The sequence below is a fragment of the Bos mutus genome, chromosome 15 (assembly GCF_027580195.1).
Source record: "Bos mutus isolate GX-2022 chromosome 15, NWIPB_WYAK_1.1, whole genome shotgun sequence".
Taxonomy (NCBI): Eukaryota; Metazoa; Chordata; class Mammalia; order Artiodactyla; family Bovidae; genus Bos; species Bos mutus.
This window is the reverse complement of record NC_091631.1, coordinates 33771888-33794670: the sequence shown is the minus strand read 5'-3', so window position 1 is coordinate 33794670 and position 22783 is coordinate 33771888. Positions and strand designations below refer to the sequence as shown.

The 22783-nt window shown below is 39.9% G+C and overlaps 2 protein-coding genes across 2 annotated transcripts in view; both read right to left on the bottom strand.

Annotated features, from left to right (window-relative positions):
* Window positions 1-22783, bottom strand: part of LOC102288357 (olfactory receptor 2AG1) — a 48879-nt gene that overhangs the window by 9900 nt on the left and 16196 nt on the right. The gene's annotated exons all lie outside the window — the stretch shown is intronic.
* On the bottom strand, window positions 11376-12319 carry LOC102276821 (olfactory receptor 2AG1). The gene is given in 2 exon segments (XM_005911436.2): window positions 11376-11524; window positions 11527-12319. Coding segments are annotated over 2 exon segments (942 nt in total).

The following is a 22783-nucleotide window of genomic DNA, read 5'->3' as shown; positions in this document are numbered from 1 at the left end:
TACCATTTCTGTCCTTTATCGAGCCCATCTTTGCATGAAATGTTCCTTTGGTATCTCTAATGTTCTTGAAGAGATCTCTAGTCTTTCCCATTCTGTTTTTTCCTCTATTTCTTTGCACTGATCGCTGAAAAAGACTTTCTTATCTCTTCTTGCTATTCTTTGAAACTCCGCATTCAGATGTTTATATCTTTCCTTTTCTCCTTTGCTTTTCACTTCTCTTCTTTTCACAGCTATTTGTAAGGCCTCCCCAGACCGCCATTTTGCTTTTTCACATTTCTTTTCCATGGGGATGGTCTTGATCCTTGTCTCCTGTACCATGTCACGAACCTCTGTCCATAGTTCATCAGGCACTCTATCTATCAGATCTAGTCCCTTAAATCTATTTCTTGCTTCCACTGTATAATAATAAGGGATTTGATTTAGGTCATACCTGAATGGTCTAGTGGTTTTCCCTACTTTCTTCAATTTCAGTCTGAATTTGGCAATAAGGAGTTCATGATCTGAGCCACAGTCAGCTCCTGGTCTTGTTTTTGCTGACTGTATAGAGCTTCTCCATCTTTGGCTGCAAAGAATATAATCAATCTGATTTTGTTTTTGACCATCTGGTGATGGCTATGTGTAGAGTCTTCTCTTGTGTTGTTGGAAGAGGGTGTTTGCTATGACCAGTGCATTTTCTTGGCAAAACTCGATTAGCCTTAGCCCTGCTTCATTCCATATTCCAAGGCCAAACTTGCCTGTTACTCCAGGTGTTTTTTGACTTCCTACTTTTGCATTCCAGTCCCCTATAATGAAAAAGACATCTTTTTGGGGTGTTAGTTCTAAACGGTATTGTAGGTCTTCATAAAACCGTTCAACTTCTGTTTCTTCAGCGTTATTGGCTGGGGCATAGACTTGGATTACTGTGATATTGAATGGTTTGCTTTGGAAACGAACAGAGATCATTCTGTCATTTTTGAGATTGCATCCAAGTACTGCATTTCGGACTCTTTTTTTGACCATAATGGCTACTCCATTTCTTCTAAGGGATTCCTGCCAGCAGTAGTAGATATAATGGTCATCTGAGTTAAATTTACCCATTCCAGTCCATTTTAGTTCACTGATTCCTAGAATGTCGACATTCACTCTTGCCATCTCCTGTTTGACCACTTCCAATTTGCCTTGATTCATGGATCCTTGATTCATGGACCCTTCCAGGTTCCTTGCAATATTGCTTTTTACAGCATCGGACCTTGCTTCTGTCACCAGTCACATCCACAACTGGGTATTGTTTTTGCTTTGGCTCCATCCTTCATTCTTTCTGGAGTTATTCCTCCACTGATCTCCAGTAGCATATTGGGCCCCTACTGACCTGGGGAGTTCCTCTTTCAGTATCCTATCCTTTTGCCTTTTCATACTGTTCATGGGGTTCTCAAGGCAAGAATACTGAAGTGGTTGGCCATTCCCTTCTCCAGTGGACCACATTCTGTCCAATCTCTGCACCATGACCGGCCCGTCTTGGGTGGCCCCATAGGGCATGGCTTAGTGTTGAGTTAGACAAGACTGTGGTCCATGTGATTAGATTGACTAGTTTTCCTTGATTATGGTTTCAATGTGTCTGCCCTCTGATGCCCTCTTGCAATACCTACCATCTTACTTGGTTTCTCTTACCTTGGACGTGGGGTATCTCTTCACAGCTGCTCCAGCAAAGTGCAGCCGCTGCTCCTTACCTTGGACAAGGGGTATCTCCTCACTGCCGCCCCTTCTGACCTTGAACATGGAGTAGCTCCTCCATGTTCTGAGGGGGAAACTGGGTCTTATTCTGATGGGCAGGGCCAGGCTCACTAAATCTTTAATCCAATTTTCTATTGATGGGTGAGGTTGTTTTCCTTCCCTGTTATTTACCCGGGGCCAAACTGTAGTGGAGGCAGTGAAGATAATGGTGACCTCCTTCAAAAGGTCCCATAAACGCTCTGCTACACTCCATGCCCCCAACCCTGCAGCAGGCCACTGCTGACCCATGCCTCTGCTAGACACTCCTGGGAACCCATGGGCAAGTCTGGGTCAGTCTCTTGTGTGGTCACTGCTCCTTTCTCCTGGGTCCTGGTGCCCACAGAGTTCTGTCTGTTCCCTCCAAAAGTCTGTTTCCCCGGTCCTGTGTAAGTTCTGGTGGCTCTATGCTGGGGTTAATGGCAACCTCCTCCAAGAGTGCTTATGTCATACCCAGGTCTGTGGCACCCAAAGCCCCTGCCCCTGTGGCAGGCCACTGCTAGCCTGTACCTCCAACACAGTTCTGTCTCAGTCTCTGTGGGATCTCTGGGTCCTGGTGCGCACAAGATTTATTTGAGCCCTCTGAGCATCTCTGGCACGTATGGGGTTTGATTCTAAATGTGTTTTTGCCCCTCTTACCAGCTTGCTGGGGCTACTCCTTTGCCTTTGGACATGGGGTATCTTTTCTCAGCCGCCGCTCCAGTGCTGTGCTGTATAATCACTTCCACTGTATCATAAGGGCTTCCCTGATAGCTCAGTTGGTAAAGAATCCGCCTGCAATGCACGAACCTCGATTCAATTGCTGGGTCGAGAAGACCCACTGGAGAAGGGATAGGCTACCCACTCCAATATTCTTGGGCTTCCCTTGTGGCTCAGCTGGTAAAGAATCTCCTTGAAATGCGGGACACCTGGGTTCAATCCCTGGGTTGGGAAGTTCCCCTGGAGAAGGGAAAGGCTACCCAGTCCAGTATTCTGGCCTCAAGAATTCTATCGATTGTACAGTCCATGGGGTCACAAAGAGTTGGACACAACCAGTCCCATCACTTCATGACAAAGAGATGGGAAAACAATGGAAACAGTGATAGACTTTATTTTGGGGGACTCCAAAATCACTGCAGATGGTGACTGCAGCCATGAAATTAAAAGATGCTTACTCCTTGGAAGAAAAGTTATAACCAACCTAGACAGTATATTAAGAAGCAGAGACATTACTTTACCAACAAAGGTCCATCTAGTCAAAGCTGTGGTTTTACCAGTAGTCATGTATGGATGTGAGAGTTGGGTTATTAAGAAAGCTGAGAGCTGAAGAATTGATGCTTTTGAACTGTGGTGTTGGAGAAGACTCTTGAGAGTCCCTTGGAAAGCAAGGAGATCCAATCAGTCCGTCCTAAAGAAATTAGTCCTGAATATTCATTGGAAGGACTGATGCTGAAGCTGAAACTCCAATACTTTGGCCATCTGATGCAAAGAACTGACTCATTGGAAAAAATCCTGATTCTGGGAAAGATTTAAGGTGGGAGAAGGGGATGACAGAGGGTGAGATGGTTGGATGGCATCACCAACTCAATGGACGTGAGTTTGAGCAAGCTCCAGGAGTTGGTGATGGACAGGAAGCCTGGTGTGCTGCAGTCCATGGGTTGCAAAGGTCAGACACGACTGAGCAACTGAACTGAACTGACTGAACATTAAATCCCTTTTCAAAGCAGATAGGATATAAATAAAAATTTTTAAATTCACAGAAAAAAATCAAGACGACAGGGGACTTTTTTCTATTGGTACTTAAAGAAGGATGTACAAGCAGAATATTAAAAATTTTATTCAATTATTTCTTACTTTTTAAATTTTTATTAAGGCACAAATTTTTACCCAATAAAATCTGCCTCTTTTTGTATACAGTTTTGCAATTTTTGACAAATGTATATAATAGCATATGTAAAAAGGGAAAGTGAAAGTGTTAGTCTGTCAGTCTTGTCCAACTCTTTAAGACCCTTTGGACTGTACCTCACCAGGCTCCTCTGTCCATGGGATTCTCCAGCCAAGAATACTCGAGTGGGTTGGCATGTGCTCCTCTAGGGGTCGTCCTGAGACAGGAATCAATCCCACATCTCTTGAGTCTTCTGCAGTGCAGGTGGTTTCTTTACCTGCTGAGCCATCAGAGAAGCCCATAATAGAATATAACCACCACCAAAACCAAGATATAAAAGTTGCCTCAATGCTGCAAATTCTCTGGTGCCTTTTGATAATCATCCCATGCTCACCCAAGCCCTTGGGAACTCTCTGATCTATTTAGAGTCTCTCCTATTTTTTCCCTACATGTCATATGAATGGTATCGGATACTTTGAGTATTGCTTCTGTCACTTAGCATAATATGTTTTAGATTCATTCAAATTCTGCCATCTATTAATAGTCTGTTCTCATTTTTTGCTAAGTAACATCCAGTTGTGTGGCTTTATCATAGTTTCTTTATCCATTCACCAGTTAAAGGACATTTTTGTTGTTTCTGGTTATTGTTGTTAGTGGAAAAAGCCATTATAAACATTCATGTATAGGTTTTTGAGTGACTATAAACTGTTATTCACTTGGGTAAGTCCCTTGTAGTAAACTTGCTCTGTTGTGTGGTAAGTATGTGTTTAATTTGATTAAAAACTGTCCATCTGTTTTCTGTAGTGACTGAACAATTTTATTCTCATTTTGCATTTTTAAGCTATAAAATATGGGTTTTTAAATTAAAAATGAAGCGCATGTTGCCTGAAGTTTTAAATTGCATGTCTCCTAATTAGTATTTAAAGATAAAATGAAGAGTTTGGGAGAATGAGCAGGATTATTCATGCAAGTAAAAAGAAGGTGCAATTCAAGAGAGAAAGTCATACAGGGACACACACATACACTTAGGCCTGGAGACTGAGAACCTTAATGATAGTTAAGTCCTGTCTAGTTAGCATTCTGAAACTATTTACAATTATTTAATTTTTTCTGAGATATGTGGACTATAAAGATATACTGTATCTCCTATGGAATATAGATTTTAATCTCTAAGCCCTTTGAGGCTCATTGGTAATCACAGGTAATGATTCTAAAATTCACATTTTACACTTTTATAAAATATATACTATTATTTCTTTGTCAGAACAGATGAGACATATACCTCCGTCACTCTTGATACGCACGACTACAATGAGGTAGGGAGGGGAGGTGCTGTTGGCTGTAGAGGGAGCCTGATTACAGTGATATGAGTTGTGAATGGTAGAGGAGGACCAGAAGGTGTAGGTACGGTGAAGTCTTTTAAGATGATTTGCTCTGAGGAATGGGGTAGTACTAGACCAGTACTAGAGACACCCTCTACCACTATACTTACAAGAAGAAAATACATAGTCAAGCAATTATAAATAATAGTAATAATAAATGCAAAATAGGTAAAGATTATTAGGAATGCTAACAGGAAAATCAGCTATTTAGAAAACAACTAACTTAAAGTTTCACTATCCATAATGTATTTAAATAATATCAGAGAGATTAAAGTTTATTAAGCAAATCTAAAGATTTATGGCAATATTATCTGAATTAAAAATGGAAATTGTAAGGGTACTATCACCTATAAAATACAAAGGAAAAAATGAATCTGTGACATTTTGTAAATGTTGTAACACTTCTCTATCCAACATATCCTACTACATATGTAATAAACTGAAAATAAATGTTTCCACGTATATAACTGCCAAATTGTCTAGGACCTTCCCTGACTTCACTGGTGGCTTAGATGGTAAAGTGTCTGCCTACAATGCAGGAGACCTGGGTTCGATCCCTGGGTCACGAAGATCCCCTGGAGAAGGAAAGGGCAATCCACTCCAGTACTATTGCCTGGAAAATCCCATGGACAGAGGAACCTGGTAGGCTACAGTCCATGGGGTCGCAGAGTCGGACACGACTGAAGAACTTCACTTTGTCTATATAGGGCTACAGAAAAATCATTAGAATAAAACAAAATAAATACTATAAGTGAAAACACCTGTTACTTTTTGTTTATGTGCTTAATAAATTATCAAAGGGAGTTTATATAAGACAGGATGGAAAGAGTACAATGAGGCAGAGACTCTCACAAAATGCTAGCCGGCATGCAAAAGGTCTCTAACTTTCTCATAAACAGTTAGCTCTTTAAAATAAGAATTTCAAATAGTTTCTTTGCTTATATTCCATTTTTTACCCTTCAAGAATTTGACCTCACTTAAAATATACCCTTACGCAGAAAATTTGAAGGGAAAAAATTAAATGTAAGGAAATCCCTAAATACATTATAGAGGATTCATATGATGCTATTATGTAGTCATTTGAAATGAAGTTTTATCAAGACTATTTATTAGATATTCATATAACAGTTAGCATGGTTTAAGAACTATTTGTGAGGCACAGGTCTAAGTGCATTATCATCTTATTCAAGTCACCCTAAAACACGAAATCATCATGAGTCTTATTATTATCACTGCTTTTCAGAGGAACAAAATGAAAAATGAATGGTTTAATTTCTGTTCAAAGATACACAGGTATACATGGTGAGCAGAGATTAAACTCAGAACTCTGGCCACCTACCTCCCTAAGCCCCCCAGCCCTACACTATAATGTCCTCTCTCCAAAGGAAGAAACTTCACCAAATTTCAAGCAAAAAAAAAGCAAAACTTTGGCCAAAATGTACATAGCTATTCAGTAAACTGCATATAGATAAGCAAAAATGAATAGAAAAACTTATAGGTTTTCTCTTTCTCAATTTCTGAATTTTCTGTTTATATAATGAACTTGGACTAGTTCCATAGATTATTAGCTTTTATATTATCATTGATCTTAATACACTAAGTAATTTAAGACAGCTTCTGAAAAGAAGATATTTCTGAGTTTTAAAAAAGCACTACCTCCCAAAATAATTTCAATTAGGTGAGCCAGGAAAGTTCACAGTTTTTGTTATAAATATTTCCACACAGGTAAATCAAATGATACAAATAAAGCATATCTAAATTAGCATAAGGTGAATTATAATGATAGCTTTCCTTTCCTGTGGACACAAACAAAGAAATATACTCACCATACAATTGTTATGATTTTTTTAAATTTTAATTTAATTTTTAAACTTTACAATATTGTATTAGTTTTGCCAAATATCAAAATGAATCCGCCACAGGTATACCTGTGTTACCCATCCTGACCCTCCTCCGTCCTCCCTCCCCATACCCTCCCTCTGGGTCATCCCAGTGCACCAGCCCCAAGCATCCAGTATCGTGCATCAAACCTGGACTGGCGACTCATTTCATACATGATATTATACATGTTTCAATGCTATTCTCCCAAATCTCCCCACCCTCTCCCTCTCCCACAGAGTCCATAAGACAGATCTATACATCAGTGTCTCTTTTGCTGTCTCGTACACAGGGTTATTGTTTCCATCTTTCTAAATTCCATATATATGCGTTAGTACACTGTATTCGTGTTTTTCTTTCTGGCTTACTTCACTCTGTATAATAGGTTCCAGTTTCATCCATCTCATTAGAACTGATTCAAATGTATTCTTTTTAATGGCTGAGTAATACTCCATTGTGTATATGTACCACAGCTTTCTTATCCATTCATCTGATGATGGACATCTAGGTTGCTTCCATGTCCTGGCTATTATAAACAGTGCTGCAATGAACATTGGGGTACACGTGTCTCTTTCCCTTCTGGTTTCCTCAGTGTGTATGCCCAGCAGTGGGATTGCTGGATCATAAGGCAGTTCTATTTCCAGTTTTTTAAGGAATCTCCACCCTGTTCATAGTGGCTGTACTAGTTTGCATTCCCACCAACAGTGTAAGAGAGTTCCCCGTTCTCCACACCCTCTCCAGCATTTATTGCTTGTAGACTTACGGATTGCAGCCATTCTGACTGGCATGAAATGGTACCACATAGTGGTTTTGATTTGCATTTCTCTGATAATGAGTGATGTTGAGCATCTTTTCATGTGTTTGTTAGCCATCTGTATGTCTTCTTTGGAGAAATGTCTATTTAGTTCTTTGGCCCATTTTTTGATTGGGTCATTTATTTTTCTGGAGTTGAGCTGTAGGAGTTGCTTGTATATTTTTGAGATTAGTTGTTTGTCAGTTGCTTCATTTGCTATTATTTTCTCCCATTCTGAAGGCTGCTTTTTCACCTTTCTAATAGTTTCCTTTGTTGTGCAGAAGCTTTTAAGTTTAATTAGGTTCCATTTGTTTATTTTTGCTTTTATTTCCAATATTCTGGGAGGTGGGTCATAGAGGATCCTGCTGTGATGTATGTCAGAGAGTGTTTTGCCTATGTTCTCCTCCAGGAGTTTTATAGTTTCTGGTCTTACGTTGAGATCTTTAATCCATTTTGAGTTTATTTTTGTGTATGGTGTTAGAAAGTGTTCTAGTTTCATTCTTTTACAAGTGGTTGACCAGTTTTCCCAGCACCACTTGTTAAAGAGATTGTCTTTAATCCATTGTATATTCTTGCCTCCTTTGTCAAAGATAAGGTGTTCATATGAGCATGGATTTATCTCTGGGCTTTCTATTTTATTCCATTGATCAATATTTCTGTCTTTGTGCCAGTACCATACTGTCTTGATAACTGTGGCTTTGTAATAGAGCCTGAAGTCAGGTAGGTTGATTCCTCCAGTTCCATTCTTCTTTCTCAAGATCGCTTTGGCTATTTGAGGTTTTTTGTATTTCCATACAAATTGTGAAATTATTTGTTCTAGCTCTGTGAAGAATACCGTTGGTAGCTTGATAGGGATTGCATTGAATCTATAAATTGCTTTGGGTAGTATACTCATTTTCACTATATTGATTCTTCCAATCCATGAACATGGTATATTTCTCCATCTATTAGTGTCCTCTTTGAATTTCTTTCACCAGTGTTTTATAGTTTTCTATATATAAGTCTTTAGTTTCTTTAGGTAGATATATGCCTAATTTTTATTCTTTCCGTTGCAAATGGTTAATGGAATTGTTTCCTTAATTTCTCTTTCAGTTTTCTCATTATTAGTGTATAGGAATGCAAGGGATTTCTGTGTGTTGATTTTATATCCTGCAACTTTACTATAATCATTGATTAGTTCTAGTAATATTCTGGTGGAGTCTTCAGGGTTTTCTATGTAGAGGATCATGTCATCTGTAAACAGTGAGAGTTTTACTTCTTCTTTTCCCATTTGGATTCCTTTTATCTCTTTTTCTGCTCTGATTGCTGTGGCCAAAACTTCCAAAACTATGTTGAATAGTAATGGTGAAAGTGGGCACCCTTGTCTTGTTCCTGAGGAACAAGACTTTAGAGGAAATGCTTTCAATTTTTCACCATTGAGGATAATGTTTGCTGTGGGTTTGTCGTATATAGCTTTTATTATGTTGAGGTAAGTTCCTTTTATTCCTGCTTTCTGGAGAGTTTTTATCATAAATGGATGTTGAATTTTGTCAAAGGCTTTCTCTGCATCTATTGAGATAATCATATGGTTTTTATTTTTCAATTTGTTAATATGGTGTATTACATTGATTGATTTGCAGATATTGAAGAATCCTTGCATCCCTGAGATAAAGCCCACTTGGTCATGGTGTATGATCTTTTTAAGGTGTTGTTGGATTCTGATTGCTAGAATTTTGTTAAGAATTTTTGCATCTATGTTCATCAGTGATATTGGCCTGTAGTTTTCTTTTTTTGTGGCATCTTTGTCAGGTTTTGGTATTAGGGTGATGGTGGCCTCATAGAATGAGTTTGGAAGTTTACCTTCCTCTGCAATTTTCTGGAAGACTTTGAGTAGGATAGATGTTAGCTCTTCTCTAAACTTTTGGTAGAATTCAACTGTGAAGCCATCTGGACCTGGGCTTTTGTTTTCTGGAAGATTTCTGATTACAGTTTCAATTTCTGTGCTTGTGATGGGTCTGTTAAGATTTCCTATTTCTTCCTGGTCCAGTTTTGGAAAGTTTTGGAAAGTTGTACTTTTCTAAACGTAAAACCAGAAACTATAAAACTCCTAGAGGAGAACATAGGCAAAACACTCTCCGACATACACCACAGCAGGATCCTCTATGACCCACCTCCCAGAATATTGGAAATAAAAACAAAGATAAACAAATGGGACCTAATTAAACTTCAAAGCTTTTGCACAACAAAGGAAACTATAAGCGAGGTGAAAAGACAGCCTTCAGAATGGGAGAAAATAATAGCAAATGAAGCAACTGACAAACAACTAATCTCAAAAGTACACAAGCAACTCCTACACCTCAATTCCAGAAAAATAAATGACCAAATCAAACAATGGGCCAAAGAACTAAATAAACATTTCTCTAAAGAAGACATACAGATGGCTAACAAACACATGAAAAGATGCTCAACATCACTCATTATCAGAGAAATGCAAATCAAAACCATTATGAGGTACCATTTCACACCAGTCAGAATGGCTGCTATCCAAAAGTCTAGAGAAAAGGGAAGAAAAGGGAACCCTCTTACACTGTTGGTGGGAATGCAAACTAGTACAGCCACTATGGAGAACAGTGTGGAAATTTCTTAAAAAACTGGTAATAGAATTGCCTTATGATCCAGCAATCCCACTGCTGGGCATACACACCAAGGAAACCAGAATTGAAAGAGACACGTGTACCCCAATGTTCATCACAGCACTGTTTATAATAGCCAGGACATAGAAGCAACCTAGATGTCCATCATCAGATGAATGGATAAGAAAGCTGTGGTACATATACACAATGGAGTATTTCTCAGCCATTAAAAAGAATACATTTGAACCAGTTCTTATGAGGTGGATGAAACTGGAGCCTATTATACAGAGTGAAGTAAGCCAGAAAGAAAAACACCAATACAGTATACTAATGCATATATATATGGAATTTAGAAAGATGGTAACAGTAATCCTGTATACAAGACAGCAAAAGAGACACTGTTTTATAGAACAGTCTTTTGGACTCTGTGGGACAGGGAGAGGGTGGGATGATTTGGGAGAATGGCATTGAAACATGTGTAATATCATATATGAAACAAGTCGCCAGTCCAGGTTCGATGCACGATACTGGATGCTTGGGGCTGGTGCACTTGGACGACCCAGAGGGATGGTATGGGGAGGGAGGAGAGAGGAGGGTTCAGGATGGGGAACACATGTATACCTGTGGTGGATTCATTTTGATATATGGCAAAACCAACACAATATTGTAAAGTTAAAAAAAAAAACTCAAGAAAAATACACAACACATGACTCTCACTGCTATTATATTTCCAATGCTCACTTGAAACCTGGGAACTTCCACATTCTGTTTTATTCATTTCTGTACTTTAATTTTCATTTTGTGGTATAAAAATGGCCCATTAGCTTTTCCCACTCTCTCAACATAAGTATTTGTACAAATGTAGTCACAAATTGATTACTCTTTCCAACTAATTGTTTTAACAACCATCTACCTAATAAACAAGAAGCCCAATATGTCTTATGAGGCTACTTCTCTCTACAATTGTCTAAGAATCCAGTCAAATGAGAGCAGCTCTCCTCTGATGTAAGAGGTTATTGGAGTTTGATAAGACTTCTATAAGCTACCATTATCACAGCCACATGATACTTAGTTCCTACCACCTCCACTTGGCAACTCTGTCAGGAGTGTGTCCACAGCATATATCTACCCAGGATTCTTCTTAAGGCCCCCATGACCTCTTTATTCCTCAGGCTGTAGATAAGGGGGTTCAGGGCTGGGGTGACAATCGTGTAGAAGACAGAGATGATGTTGTCTTGCTTGGGACTGTGGAGGAACTGGGCAGAACATACATGAATGTGGCAGCTCCATAGAACATCCCGACCACAGTCAGGTGGGAAGAGCAGGTGACCAGAGCTTTCTGCCTCCCTTCATTTGAGGGCATGTGGAGCACAGTAAGTAGGATTAGTGTGTAGGAGGCAAGGATAGCAACAAGAGGAGGAATCAAGAAGGTCACACCCATCACATACACCGTGAGTTCATATATGGAAGTATCTGCACAGGCCAACTTCAACAGAGGTGGAATCTCACAGAGCAGGTGGCTGATCTCACGGGCTTTGCAAAAGGGATAGTGCATGGTGTACACAGTATATACAATGGCACTAAGGGATGCCAAAATCCAGGATGTGGCCACCATGAGCCAGCAGACCCTTGGCCTCATGAGGACCATGTAGTTCAGAGGATGACAAATGGCCACATACCTGTCATAGGCCATGAAGGCCAGTAGGAGGTCCTCTGCACCACCCAGGGTCAGTGCCAGAAACATCTGAAGGGCACAGCCCACAAAGGAGATGGTGTTTTCACTGAGCAGAAAATCCATGAAGGCCTTGGGAGTGACAACAGACGTGAAGAGGAGGTCCATGAGAGAGAGCTGCCCGAGCAGGAGGTACATGGGCACATGGAGTCGGGCATCCGTTGTGATGGCCAGGAGCAGAAGGCAATTGCTGGTGAGGGCCAGCATGTACAGGACTGTGACTGTAGCACAGATCAGCTCAGGAGACAAACTGTCATTCAGAATCCCCATCAATATGAAGCCACTTCCCAGAGTGGAGTTCCAGTGCTCCATTCTGTGTTGTTTATTTAGTTGCCTAGAACCAAGTAGATTCTAGGTGAATTTTTGTTAAGATGGTTGCAACATTTTGTAACATCAGAGGCCCCATAGAATGACCAATATGAGTCCAATATGGTGATTCCTTTCCCACTGGTAGCTAATTTTATTTCTTGATCTCTGTTTCTGAATCTTTTAAGTATCTTGAAAAGAACCATCTGAATGGAGAACAAGCATCACATTAACAGCTAAATATTCAAAGATCACTAGATAAGAATATTATTCAGGATATCAAACCTGAATATGTATCTCCCCAGAAATTCAAATTACCTTTCTCATTGCAATATATCATTATTCAGGTATGCATGCTCTTAATAATTCTTATACCTATGCTTTAGGTATAATGTTTGACTGATGATTTAAGTACCCAGTCACTGTTCTGTGTACCTATTTTGAATATGAAATACTAAAACAAGAGCATCGGTGTGATATCAATAATGTACCTCATTATTTTTTTCCATACACCGTATGTCCACATTGATTTGCAGCCCCAAAGCTATAAACAGCCTTATTAGAAGAGCTAAAGTATGCATCTTAGTTCACTGGACCAGCCCTACAGTCTCCATGTGCCAAAGAGGGGAGATAATTTAGATTGTCTGAGACTATGGAATAGTGTGCTTGAGGTGATGTCACTTTCAGAACTTAACCTTTAAAATCAAGGCAAACATAGCTGTTTATTTTATGACATATTATAATAAATGTGACCCTGGGATTACTCAGAAATATGAAAAACATAAGGAATTGATGAGGAAGCTCAGATTGTTTGGGGGAGAAATAGGGAAATTGTAGGAGAAAAAAGAGCATGTGTTGTATTTGTAACAAGCTCATTAACCTTAGCTTCCCTCTCTTTCACCATTTTGAGTCCCCAAACTACAGAGCCAGGGTATCCAGACTGCATTGAGGACCCCAGGGGAGGAAAAAGAGCTCCTGTTCTGAAAGCTGCCATGGGAGTCTGGGACTCATTCTCAGAGAGAAGCTTTCTAGAACAGGGACATGAGATTGACAGAAATCAGTCTCACGCATCATGGAAACTGGGCAGATAAATCCAGATTTGAACATATCTTAAAAAGTCTGTAAGTGAAGCATATTTCTAAAACTCACTTTCCTCTATTATGTCATATATTTTGACATTTCCTAGTTTCCATTGACTTCTACAAAGTCCACAGAATTTTAATAGTAAAGAGGTACTAAAGCATGTCACAAAACTATCATCTGATCTTAAATGGTCCTTCAGAGGCATATATTATAACATAGCTACAAATATTTTTATCAGATGCCAGCAAAGCCTGATCTTAATGCTACCACCAGGAAGCAGATACCCTGGTCTGGGATGTAGCATAGCATTTTCCATCAGGCCTCACTGATTCCTCCTCATATTTAGAAAACAAAGAATAGAGGAGTTTGTGATGAGGTATAGAGCCCAAGCACCAGAGAACCTGGAGAACAGAGTAGCTGAAGTTCTTGGGATCTGCACTGGGCTCCATTTCTCAAGTCAAAATTCCTCAAGACTGCCCTCTTCCCTGAAAGTGAGACAATACTCTTACCTGAGGTGGTTAAATGCCAGCTGCCTGACAACATGGACAACCCTGGGGATTGTTTGAGGGTCAAAGAAGATGCAGTAGAACACAAGAAGGAAGATGGGACTTTTTCAGCCATATCCAATAGGTTTGATTTTGCTAAGCGATGTTAAAAGTCTGAGGGGTCTGACCAAGGTCGATTAGGACTCCTTCCATTCCTTCAGTTCCTCTACAGGTCTGCTCTGGAAATGCAATACTTGCTGACAGAGCCAACTGAATCCTTCTGACTTGGAGAGCTTCTACAGAACAAGAGTATAGCTGTCCTGTTTTTACACCTGTGGAAAAGTAAAAGAAACTGCTTCTGTCACACAGCTCCTCAAGTAAAAGTTTCATCTATCTATTGTGCATTAGTCAGACAGAGTTCATGGGTACTGACGCTCAGACTTTTATTTACTCTTGCTGGGGTCTGGGAGGAAAAATGAAAGCAGTGGGAATCGGGAGGAAGTAGATATTAGAAGGGCTGCTCAAAGGAGACCCTGCAATGACTGATCTCACTGTCCCCAGGGCCAACACGGAGCCAGGGCCTGTCCTGGGGGAGGCTGCCCAGTTTCCTCATCCCATGATCCCACTCCCTCTGTTCTACCCCTGTGTTTAGAGGGACTTAGCCTAGCCTCTCAGCTGAAATGGCCTTCCCTGGAAAGGCTGGTCCAGGAAACAGGATGGTAATGAGTCCCTTTGGGCCTGTTTCCTGGCCCTGTTTCCTTGTACTCTTCTCTCACTAAATGAGCTTGGAGGCCCTGGGTTTCTACGTCACCTAAGGAAGACACTGATGGCCCATTTCCAAATTACCGACTGAAATGAACAGGAAGAAAAGACCCTATCGTGGTCAATCAGTCCTCTGCCCCAGATTTAAGGTGGGTTTTGAGGCATCTGTGGGACGTTGCTTCCCACCTCCACCCACCTGGCCTCACTTATCATCTTCTTAGCCTGGACTATTTAATTCAACATGACTGTGCTCTGTGGAGTCTGTAATTACCCAGTCTTCCCTCCATGACCTTTGGCAATCTGTCTTGTCCTGTACATACGTATGTGTGTTGGTGTTATATTGTGTGCCACAAGTGACATTTGAAGAGAAAGTGTGCGACTTTGTAAACATTGAGCAGGCAATAAAAAAAGTTATCCAGACAGTACTGAATATGGAGAATATCAGTGTTAATGAAAATCTTTAAAATTCTCTCAAAGAAGCAAGACAGATTTCCCACTGATAAAGACAGAAGGTAGTGGACTTTTCACTGGAGTCATAGGACAAAAGAGAAATATCTTCAAAAGTGCTGAGGGAACATAACTGCCCGCACCAAGAGTTCTCTGCATGGATAAAAGCATCAGTAGGGAGTGAAAAAAAAATTACAAACAAAAGTATAAGGCTTTACCACCAAAGATGCTTGAATATAATAATTTTATCAAGAAGGAAGGTGATGCCTAGGGATGTATATATATTACAGGGAACAATGATGAACACAGTAATTGGCTCAACAAATGATCTGGCAAGTTTAATTGACAGAATAAATACAATTGTATTTCAAAACTATAACACTAAACTCTTGACAAAAAACAATATGGCAGGGGACTTTTTCTACTGGTACTTAAAGAAGGTCGTAGAAGCAGGATATTAAAAGCTTCATATCCTTTTATTTACAATTATCTTTTCCTATATTTTTTTTCAGTTTTACTAAGGTATAGTTTTCATACAGTTAAATTCACCTTTTGTAGTATATAGTGCTGCAAGTTTTCATAAATGTATATTTGTTGTTCAGTCACTAAGTTGTGTCTGACTCTTTTGCGACACCATAGACTGCAGCTTGCCAGGTTTCTTTGTCCAGGGGACTTCCCAAGAATACTGGAGTGGGTTGCCGTTTCCTTTTCCAAGGGCTTTTCCTGACCCAGGGATCAACCCATATCTCCTGCCCTCCACCAGTCCCCTGCCAACACTCTGATCTGTTTTACTTGCTACTATTTTTCTTTCTTGCCTTTTCAGCATGTCATATGAATGGTATCAGACATTTGAGTATAGCTCCTTTCACTTAGCATAATATATTTGAGATTCATCCAAATTCTGCTGATTATTAGAAGCCTGTTCACACTTATTGCTGAGTAGTGTCCATTTGTATGGATGTATCATAGCTTGCTTATCTATTCATCAAAGACATGTGTGTGTTCTTTCTGATTTGTGAGATTTTCAGGTGAACCATTTTCATTTCCAATTTTATTTTCATTTTGCATTCTATTAAATTGCAAAATATAGGCTCTTTAAGTTGTTATTCAAAATGAGGGAATTATTTCCTCAACCCTTAAACCTCATATCTTTCCAATAAGCATTTTAGAAAGTAAAAAAGGAGTTTTGGGAAATAAGCAGAATTTCTTATGCCTGTAAGGAGTGAAATTCCAGAGAGAAAATCATGTAGGAACACACACACTGAGTATAAGACTAAAAACATTAATAGAATTCAGTATAGTTAGCAGTGTTGGAAGTTCCTACAAATTGTTCAAAAATTTTCTGAGACATGTAGATTATAAATATTTGTTGTATCTTCAATGCAATTTATTTTTAATCTCTAAAACCTTTTTATGGTCATTGGTTATCATGGGTAATTAAAGTTCACATTTACCATTTTATAAAATATACAAACTATATTTTCTTTGTTGGATGATGAATCACAAACCTGTCTTTACTGACAAGCACAACTGCAGTGCTCCAGGTGTGGCGTGGAAGAGGACCTGATTAGAGCGGCACGTGTCCTGAATCGTAGGAAAGGGCCTGAAGCTATGCATACAGTTAGGCCCTAAAAACATAGTTTATGGTAAGATGATTTGCTCTGAGAAATGGAGTAGGAACTGGAGAGGAGAATATGACTTCAAAGAAGAATTCTTTAAGATGGCGGTTACTGGAGCAAGTGTGTAAACTGTAGCAAATATTTCTGTAAAGAGATGTTGCAGAGCAGAAGCAGATAATTCTAATACCTATTTCTTTGAGTAGTAAGAGAACTTGGTTCAAGAGAACTTAGTGTAGTGTTTGGTAAATTTTAACAATGAAAAATAACTCAGCCATTTAAAAAGAGTGAAATTCTGTCATTTGTAGCAACATGGATTGTCCTGGAGAATATGATGGGCTCTTCCAAAGATCAGTGTGCAGCTATGTGCAGCTATGCTAGTCAAGCTGGTAGTGGAAGATGACGAAGTTCTGTATAACTACTCCCCTTTTCCCTGCAATGTAGGATGCAAGTCATAAGCAAAGAGTCAAGGTGTGCAATGGTATTTTTAGGGAATAACAAACAAATTATATTGGGTGAGGCAAGGGGATACTACATTCCTGGGAGTTAAGATGAATACTGCAAAAAGATAGCATTTCCAAATCAATGTATGAGTTAAATACAATTGCAACAATATAGCAGTGGGTTTTTTTGGACAGTTAGCAGATGATTCAAAAATTCATCAGGAAGAATAAACCGATGATAAAACCTCAGAAAATTTTGGTGAGGAAAAATGGAAACAGAGACTTTTATTGACCAATGGAACTAAAGAACAGGAGCATAAACATTCTCTACTGCTAGACTTACAAGACAGCATATAGTCAAGCAATTATAAATACAGTAATAGTAATAATAAACACATACTATGGAAAGGTGATTAAGAATACTAATAAGAAAATCACCTATTTAGAAACACAATTAACTTAAAGCTCACCATTCATCATATACCTAAACTGCAGATTAAAAAGTCAAATGTCACTTATGAAATTATTAAGCAAATCTAAAAGAAATTTGAAAATATTTTCTGAACAAAGAATGGGAAATGTAAGGAACTACAAACAGCTACAAAAAAAAAAAAAACCCTCATTAGATGAAGCAAAATAAGTAATATAAATGAAAACACCTGTTAAATTTTCATTGATATGTTTAATAAATAAGCAAAGCAAGTTCAAATGATAAGACAGCTCCATAAAGTGTACAATAAACAGGCACTTCCAGCTCAACATTATGACAGAATGGAAAGGGTTTCTAAACTACTTGTTAGTAATCTGGCTCTTTATAACAAGAATTTAAAAGTAGTTTCTTTGCTTACACCCCACTACTTCCACTTCTACAATTTGACCTAATGTAAAATATACCCTTATGTAGGAAAATTTGGTCGGAGAAGGCAATGGCACCCCACTCCAGTACTCTTGCCTGGAAAATCCCATGGATGGAGGAGCCTGGAAGGCTGCAGTCCATGGGTTCGCTAAGAGTCGGACACAACTGAGCGACGTCACTTTTACTTTTCACTTTCCTGCATTGGAGAAGGAAATGGCAACCCATTCCAGTGTTCTTGCCTGGAGAATCCCAGGGACGGGGGAGCCTGGTGGGCTGCCGTCTATGGGGTCGCACAGAGTCGGACATGACTGAAGTGACTTAGCAGGAAAATTTGGAGAGACAAAATTAAGTGTAAGGAAATCCCTAAATACATTATAGCAGACTCATATGATAACATTATGTAGTCATTTGAAATGAAGTTTTATTAAGAATATTTACTAGTTATTCATGTAATAGTTAGCATGGTTTATGGAGAAGGCAATGGCACCCCACTCCAGTACTCTTGCCTGGAAAATCCCATGGACAGAGGAGCCTGGTAGGCTGCAGTCCATGGGGATGCAAAGAGTCGGACACAACTGAGCGACTTCACTTTCACTTTTTGGATACAACTGAGCTACTTCACTTTCACTTTTCACTTTCATGCATTGGAGAAGGAAATGGCAACCCACACCAGTATTCTTGCCTGGAGAATCCCAGGGATGGAGGAGCCTGGTGGGCTGCCATCTATGGGGTGGCACAGAGTCGGGCTGAAACAACTTAGCAGCAGCAGCAGCAGCATGGTTTAAGGACTTTGCCAGGCTCTGGTCGAAGTGCCTTATCATCTTATTCAAGACTCCCTAAAACATCATGAAATCATCATGAGTTCTATTAATATCACTGCTTTTCAGAAGACCAAACTGAGAAACAAACGGTTTAATTTACTGTTCAAAGATGCACAGATCATAAAAGGAATCAATACTCTCTCCCTCCCTGCTACTGTCTCTCTTTACCCCTACACTATAATGTTCCTTCTTCACAGAAGGAAGTTCACCAAATTTTAAACAACAACAAAACAAATAACAGAACTTTAACCAAAATGTACATAACTATTCAGTAAAATACATATATGAAAAAACAAAAAAGAGAAAACTTAATAAGTGATTTTGGCTTTGTTACCAAGTTTCAAGTTTTCTGTTTTTATGATGAATGTGGATTAGTTCCATAGATTATTATATTTATATGATCATTTATCTTAATAGATTAAGCAATCTAAGATAGTTTTATAAAGAAAGAAAGTTTTTCTGAGTTTTAACAAAGTTCAGTTCAGTTCAGTCGCTCAGTCATGTCTGACTGTTTGCGACCCCATGAACTGCAGCACGCCAGGCCTCCCTGTCCATCACCAGCTCCCGGAGTTCACCCAGACTCACGTCCATCGAGTCAGTGATGCCATCCAGCCATTTCATCCTCTGTCGTCCCTTTCTCCTCCTGCCCCCAGTCCCTCCCAGCATCAGAGTCTTTTCCAATAAATCATCACTTCGCATGAGGTGGCCAAAGTACTGGAGTTTCAGCTTCAGCATCATTCCTTCCAAAGAAATCCCAGGGCTGATCTCCTTAAGAATGGACTGGCTGGATCTCCTTGCAGTCCAAGGGACTCTCAAGAGTCTTCTCCAACACCACAGTTCAAAAGTATCAATTCTTCAGTGCTCAACCTTCTTCACAGTTCAACTCTTACATCCATACATGACCACAGGAAAAACCATAGCCTTGACTAGATGGATCTTTGTTGGCAAAGTAATGTCTCTGCTTTTGAATATGCTATCTAGGTTGGTCATAACTTTCCTTCCAAGGAGGAAGCATCTTTTAATGTCATGGATGCATTCACCATCTGCAGTGATTTTGGAGTCCAAAGAAATAAAGTCTGACACTGTTTCCACTGTTTCCCCATCTATTTCCCATGAAGTGATGGGACAGGATGCCATGACCTTCGTTTTATGAATGTTGAGCTTTAAGCCAACTTTTTCACTCTCCTCTTTCACTCTCATCAAGAGGCTTTTGAGTTCCTTTTCACTTTCTGCCATAAGGGTGGTGTCAACTGCATATCTGAGGTTATTGATATTTCTCCCAGCAATCTTGATTCCAGCTTGTGTTTCTTCCAGTCCAGCGTTTCTCATGATGTACTCTGCATAGAAGTTAAATAAGCAGGGTGACAATGTACAGCCTTGCTGTACTCCTTTTCCTATTTGGAACCAGTCTGTTGTTCCATGTCCAATTCTAACTGTTGCTTCCTGACCTGCATACAGATTTCTCAAGAGGCAGGTCAGGTGGTCTTGTATTCCCATCTCTTTCAGAATTTTCCACAGTTTATTGTGATCCACACAGTCAAAGGCTTTGGCATAGTCAATAAAGCAGAAATAGATGTTTTTCTGGAACTCTCTTGTTTTTTCCATGATCCAGCAGATGTTGGTAATTTGATCTCTGGTTCCTCTGCCTTTTCTAAAACCAGCTTGAACATCAGGAAGTTCACAGTTCATGTATTGCTGAAGACTGGCTTGGAGAATTTTGAGCATTACTTTACTAGCATGTGAGATGAGTGCAATTGTGCGGTAGTTTGAGCATTCTTTGGCATTGCCTTTCTTTGGGATTGGAATGAAAACTGACCTTTTCCAGTCCTGTGGCCACTGCTGAGTTTTCCAAATTTGCTGGCATATTGAGTGCAGCACTTTCACAGCATCATCTTTCAGGATTTGAAATAGCTCAACTGGAATTCTTTCAACTACACTTTGTTCATAGTGATGCTTTCTAAGTCTCACTTGACTTCACATTCTAGGATGTCTGGCTCTAGGTCAGTGATCACACCATCGTGATTATCTGGGTCATGAAGATCTTTTTTGTACAGTTCTTCTGTGTATTCTTGCCACGTCTTCTTAATATCTTCTGCTTCTGTTAGGTCCATACCATTTCTGTCCTTTATCGAGCCCATCTTTGCATGAAATGTTCCTTTGGTATGTCTAATTTTCTTGAAGAGATCTCTAGTCTTTCCCATTTGTTGTTTTCCTCTATTTCTTTGCATTGATCGCTGAGGAAGGCTTTCTTATCTCTTCTTGCTATTCTTTGGAACTCTGCATTCAGATGCTTATATCTTTCCTTTTCTCCTTTGCTTTTCATTTCTCTTCTTTTCATAGCTATTTGTAAGGCCTCCCCAGACAGCCATTTTGCTTTTTTGCATTTCTTTTCCATGGGGATGGTCTTGATCCCTGTCTCCTGTACAATGTCACGAACCTCAGTCCATAGTTCATCAGGCACTCTATCTATTAGATCTAGGCCCTGAAATCTATTTTTCACTTCTACTGTATAATAATAAGGGATTTGATTTAGGTCATACCTGAATGGTCTAGTGGTTTCCCCTACTTTCTTCAATTTCAGTCTGAATTTGGCAATAAGGAGTTCATGATCTGAGCCACAGTTAGCTCCTTGTCTTGTTTTTGTTGACTGTACAGGGCTTCTCCATCTTTGGCTGGAAAGAATATAATCAATCTGATTTCGGTGTTGACCATCTGGTGGTGTCCATGTGTAGAGCTTTCTCTTGTGTTGTTGGAAGAGGGTGTTTGTTATGACCAGTGCATTTTCTTGGCAAAACTCTATTAGTCTTTGCCCTGCTTCATTCCGTATTCCAAAGCCAAATTTGCCTGTTACTCCAGGTGTTTCTTGACTTCCTACTTTTGTATTCCAGTCCCCTATAATGAAAAGGACATCTTTTTTGGGTGTTAGTTCTAAAAGGTCTTGTAGTTCTTCATAGAACCATTCAACTTCAGCTTCTTCAGCGTTACTGGTTGGGGCATAGACTTGGATTACTGTGATATTGAATGGTTGGCCTTGGAAATGAACAGAGATCATTCTGTTGTTTTTGTGTTTGCATCCAAGTACTGCATTTAGGACTCTTTTGTTGACCATTTTGGCTACTCAATTTCTTCTAAGGGATTCCTGCCAGCAGTTGTAGATATAATGGTCATCTGAGTTAAATTCACCCATCCCGGTCCATTTCAGTTTGCTGATTCCTAGAATGTCGACATTCACTCTTGTCATCTCTTGTTTGACCACTTCCAATTTGCCTTGATTCATGGACCTGACATTCCAGGTTCCTATGCAATATTGCTCTTTACAGCATCGGACCTTGCTGCTATCACCAGTCACATCCACAGCTGGGCATTGTTTTTGCTTTGGCTCCATCCCTTCATTCTTTCTGGAGTTATTTCTCCACTGATCTCCAGTAGCATATTGGGTACCTACTGACCTGGGGAGTTCCTCTTTCCATATCCTATCCTTTTGCCTTTTCATACTGTTCATGGGGTTCTCAAGGCAAGAATACTGAAGTGTTTGGCCATTCCCTTCTCCAGTGGGCCACATTCTGTCAGACCTCTCCACTATGACCCGCCTGTCTTGGGTTGCCCCACGGGCATGGCTTAATTTCATTGAGTTAGACAAGGCTGTGGTCCTAGTGTGATTAGATTGACTAGTTTTCTGTGAGTATGGTTCAGTGTGTCTGCCCTCTGATGCCCTCTTGCAACATCTACCATCTTACTTGGGTTTTTTTTTTACCTTGGGCGTGGGGTATCTCTTCACGGCTGCTCCAGCAAAGCGCAGCAGCTGATCCTTACCTTGGACGAGGGGTATCTCCTCACCGCTGCCCTTCCTGACCTTCAACGTGGGATAGCTCCTCTAGGCCCTCCTGTGCCCGGGCAGCCACCGCTCCTTGGATGTGGGGTTGCTCCTCCCAGCCGCCACCCCTGGCCTTGGGTGTT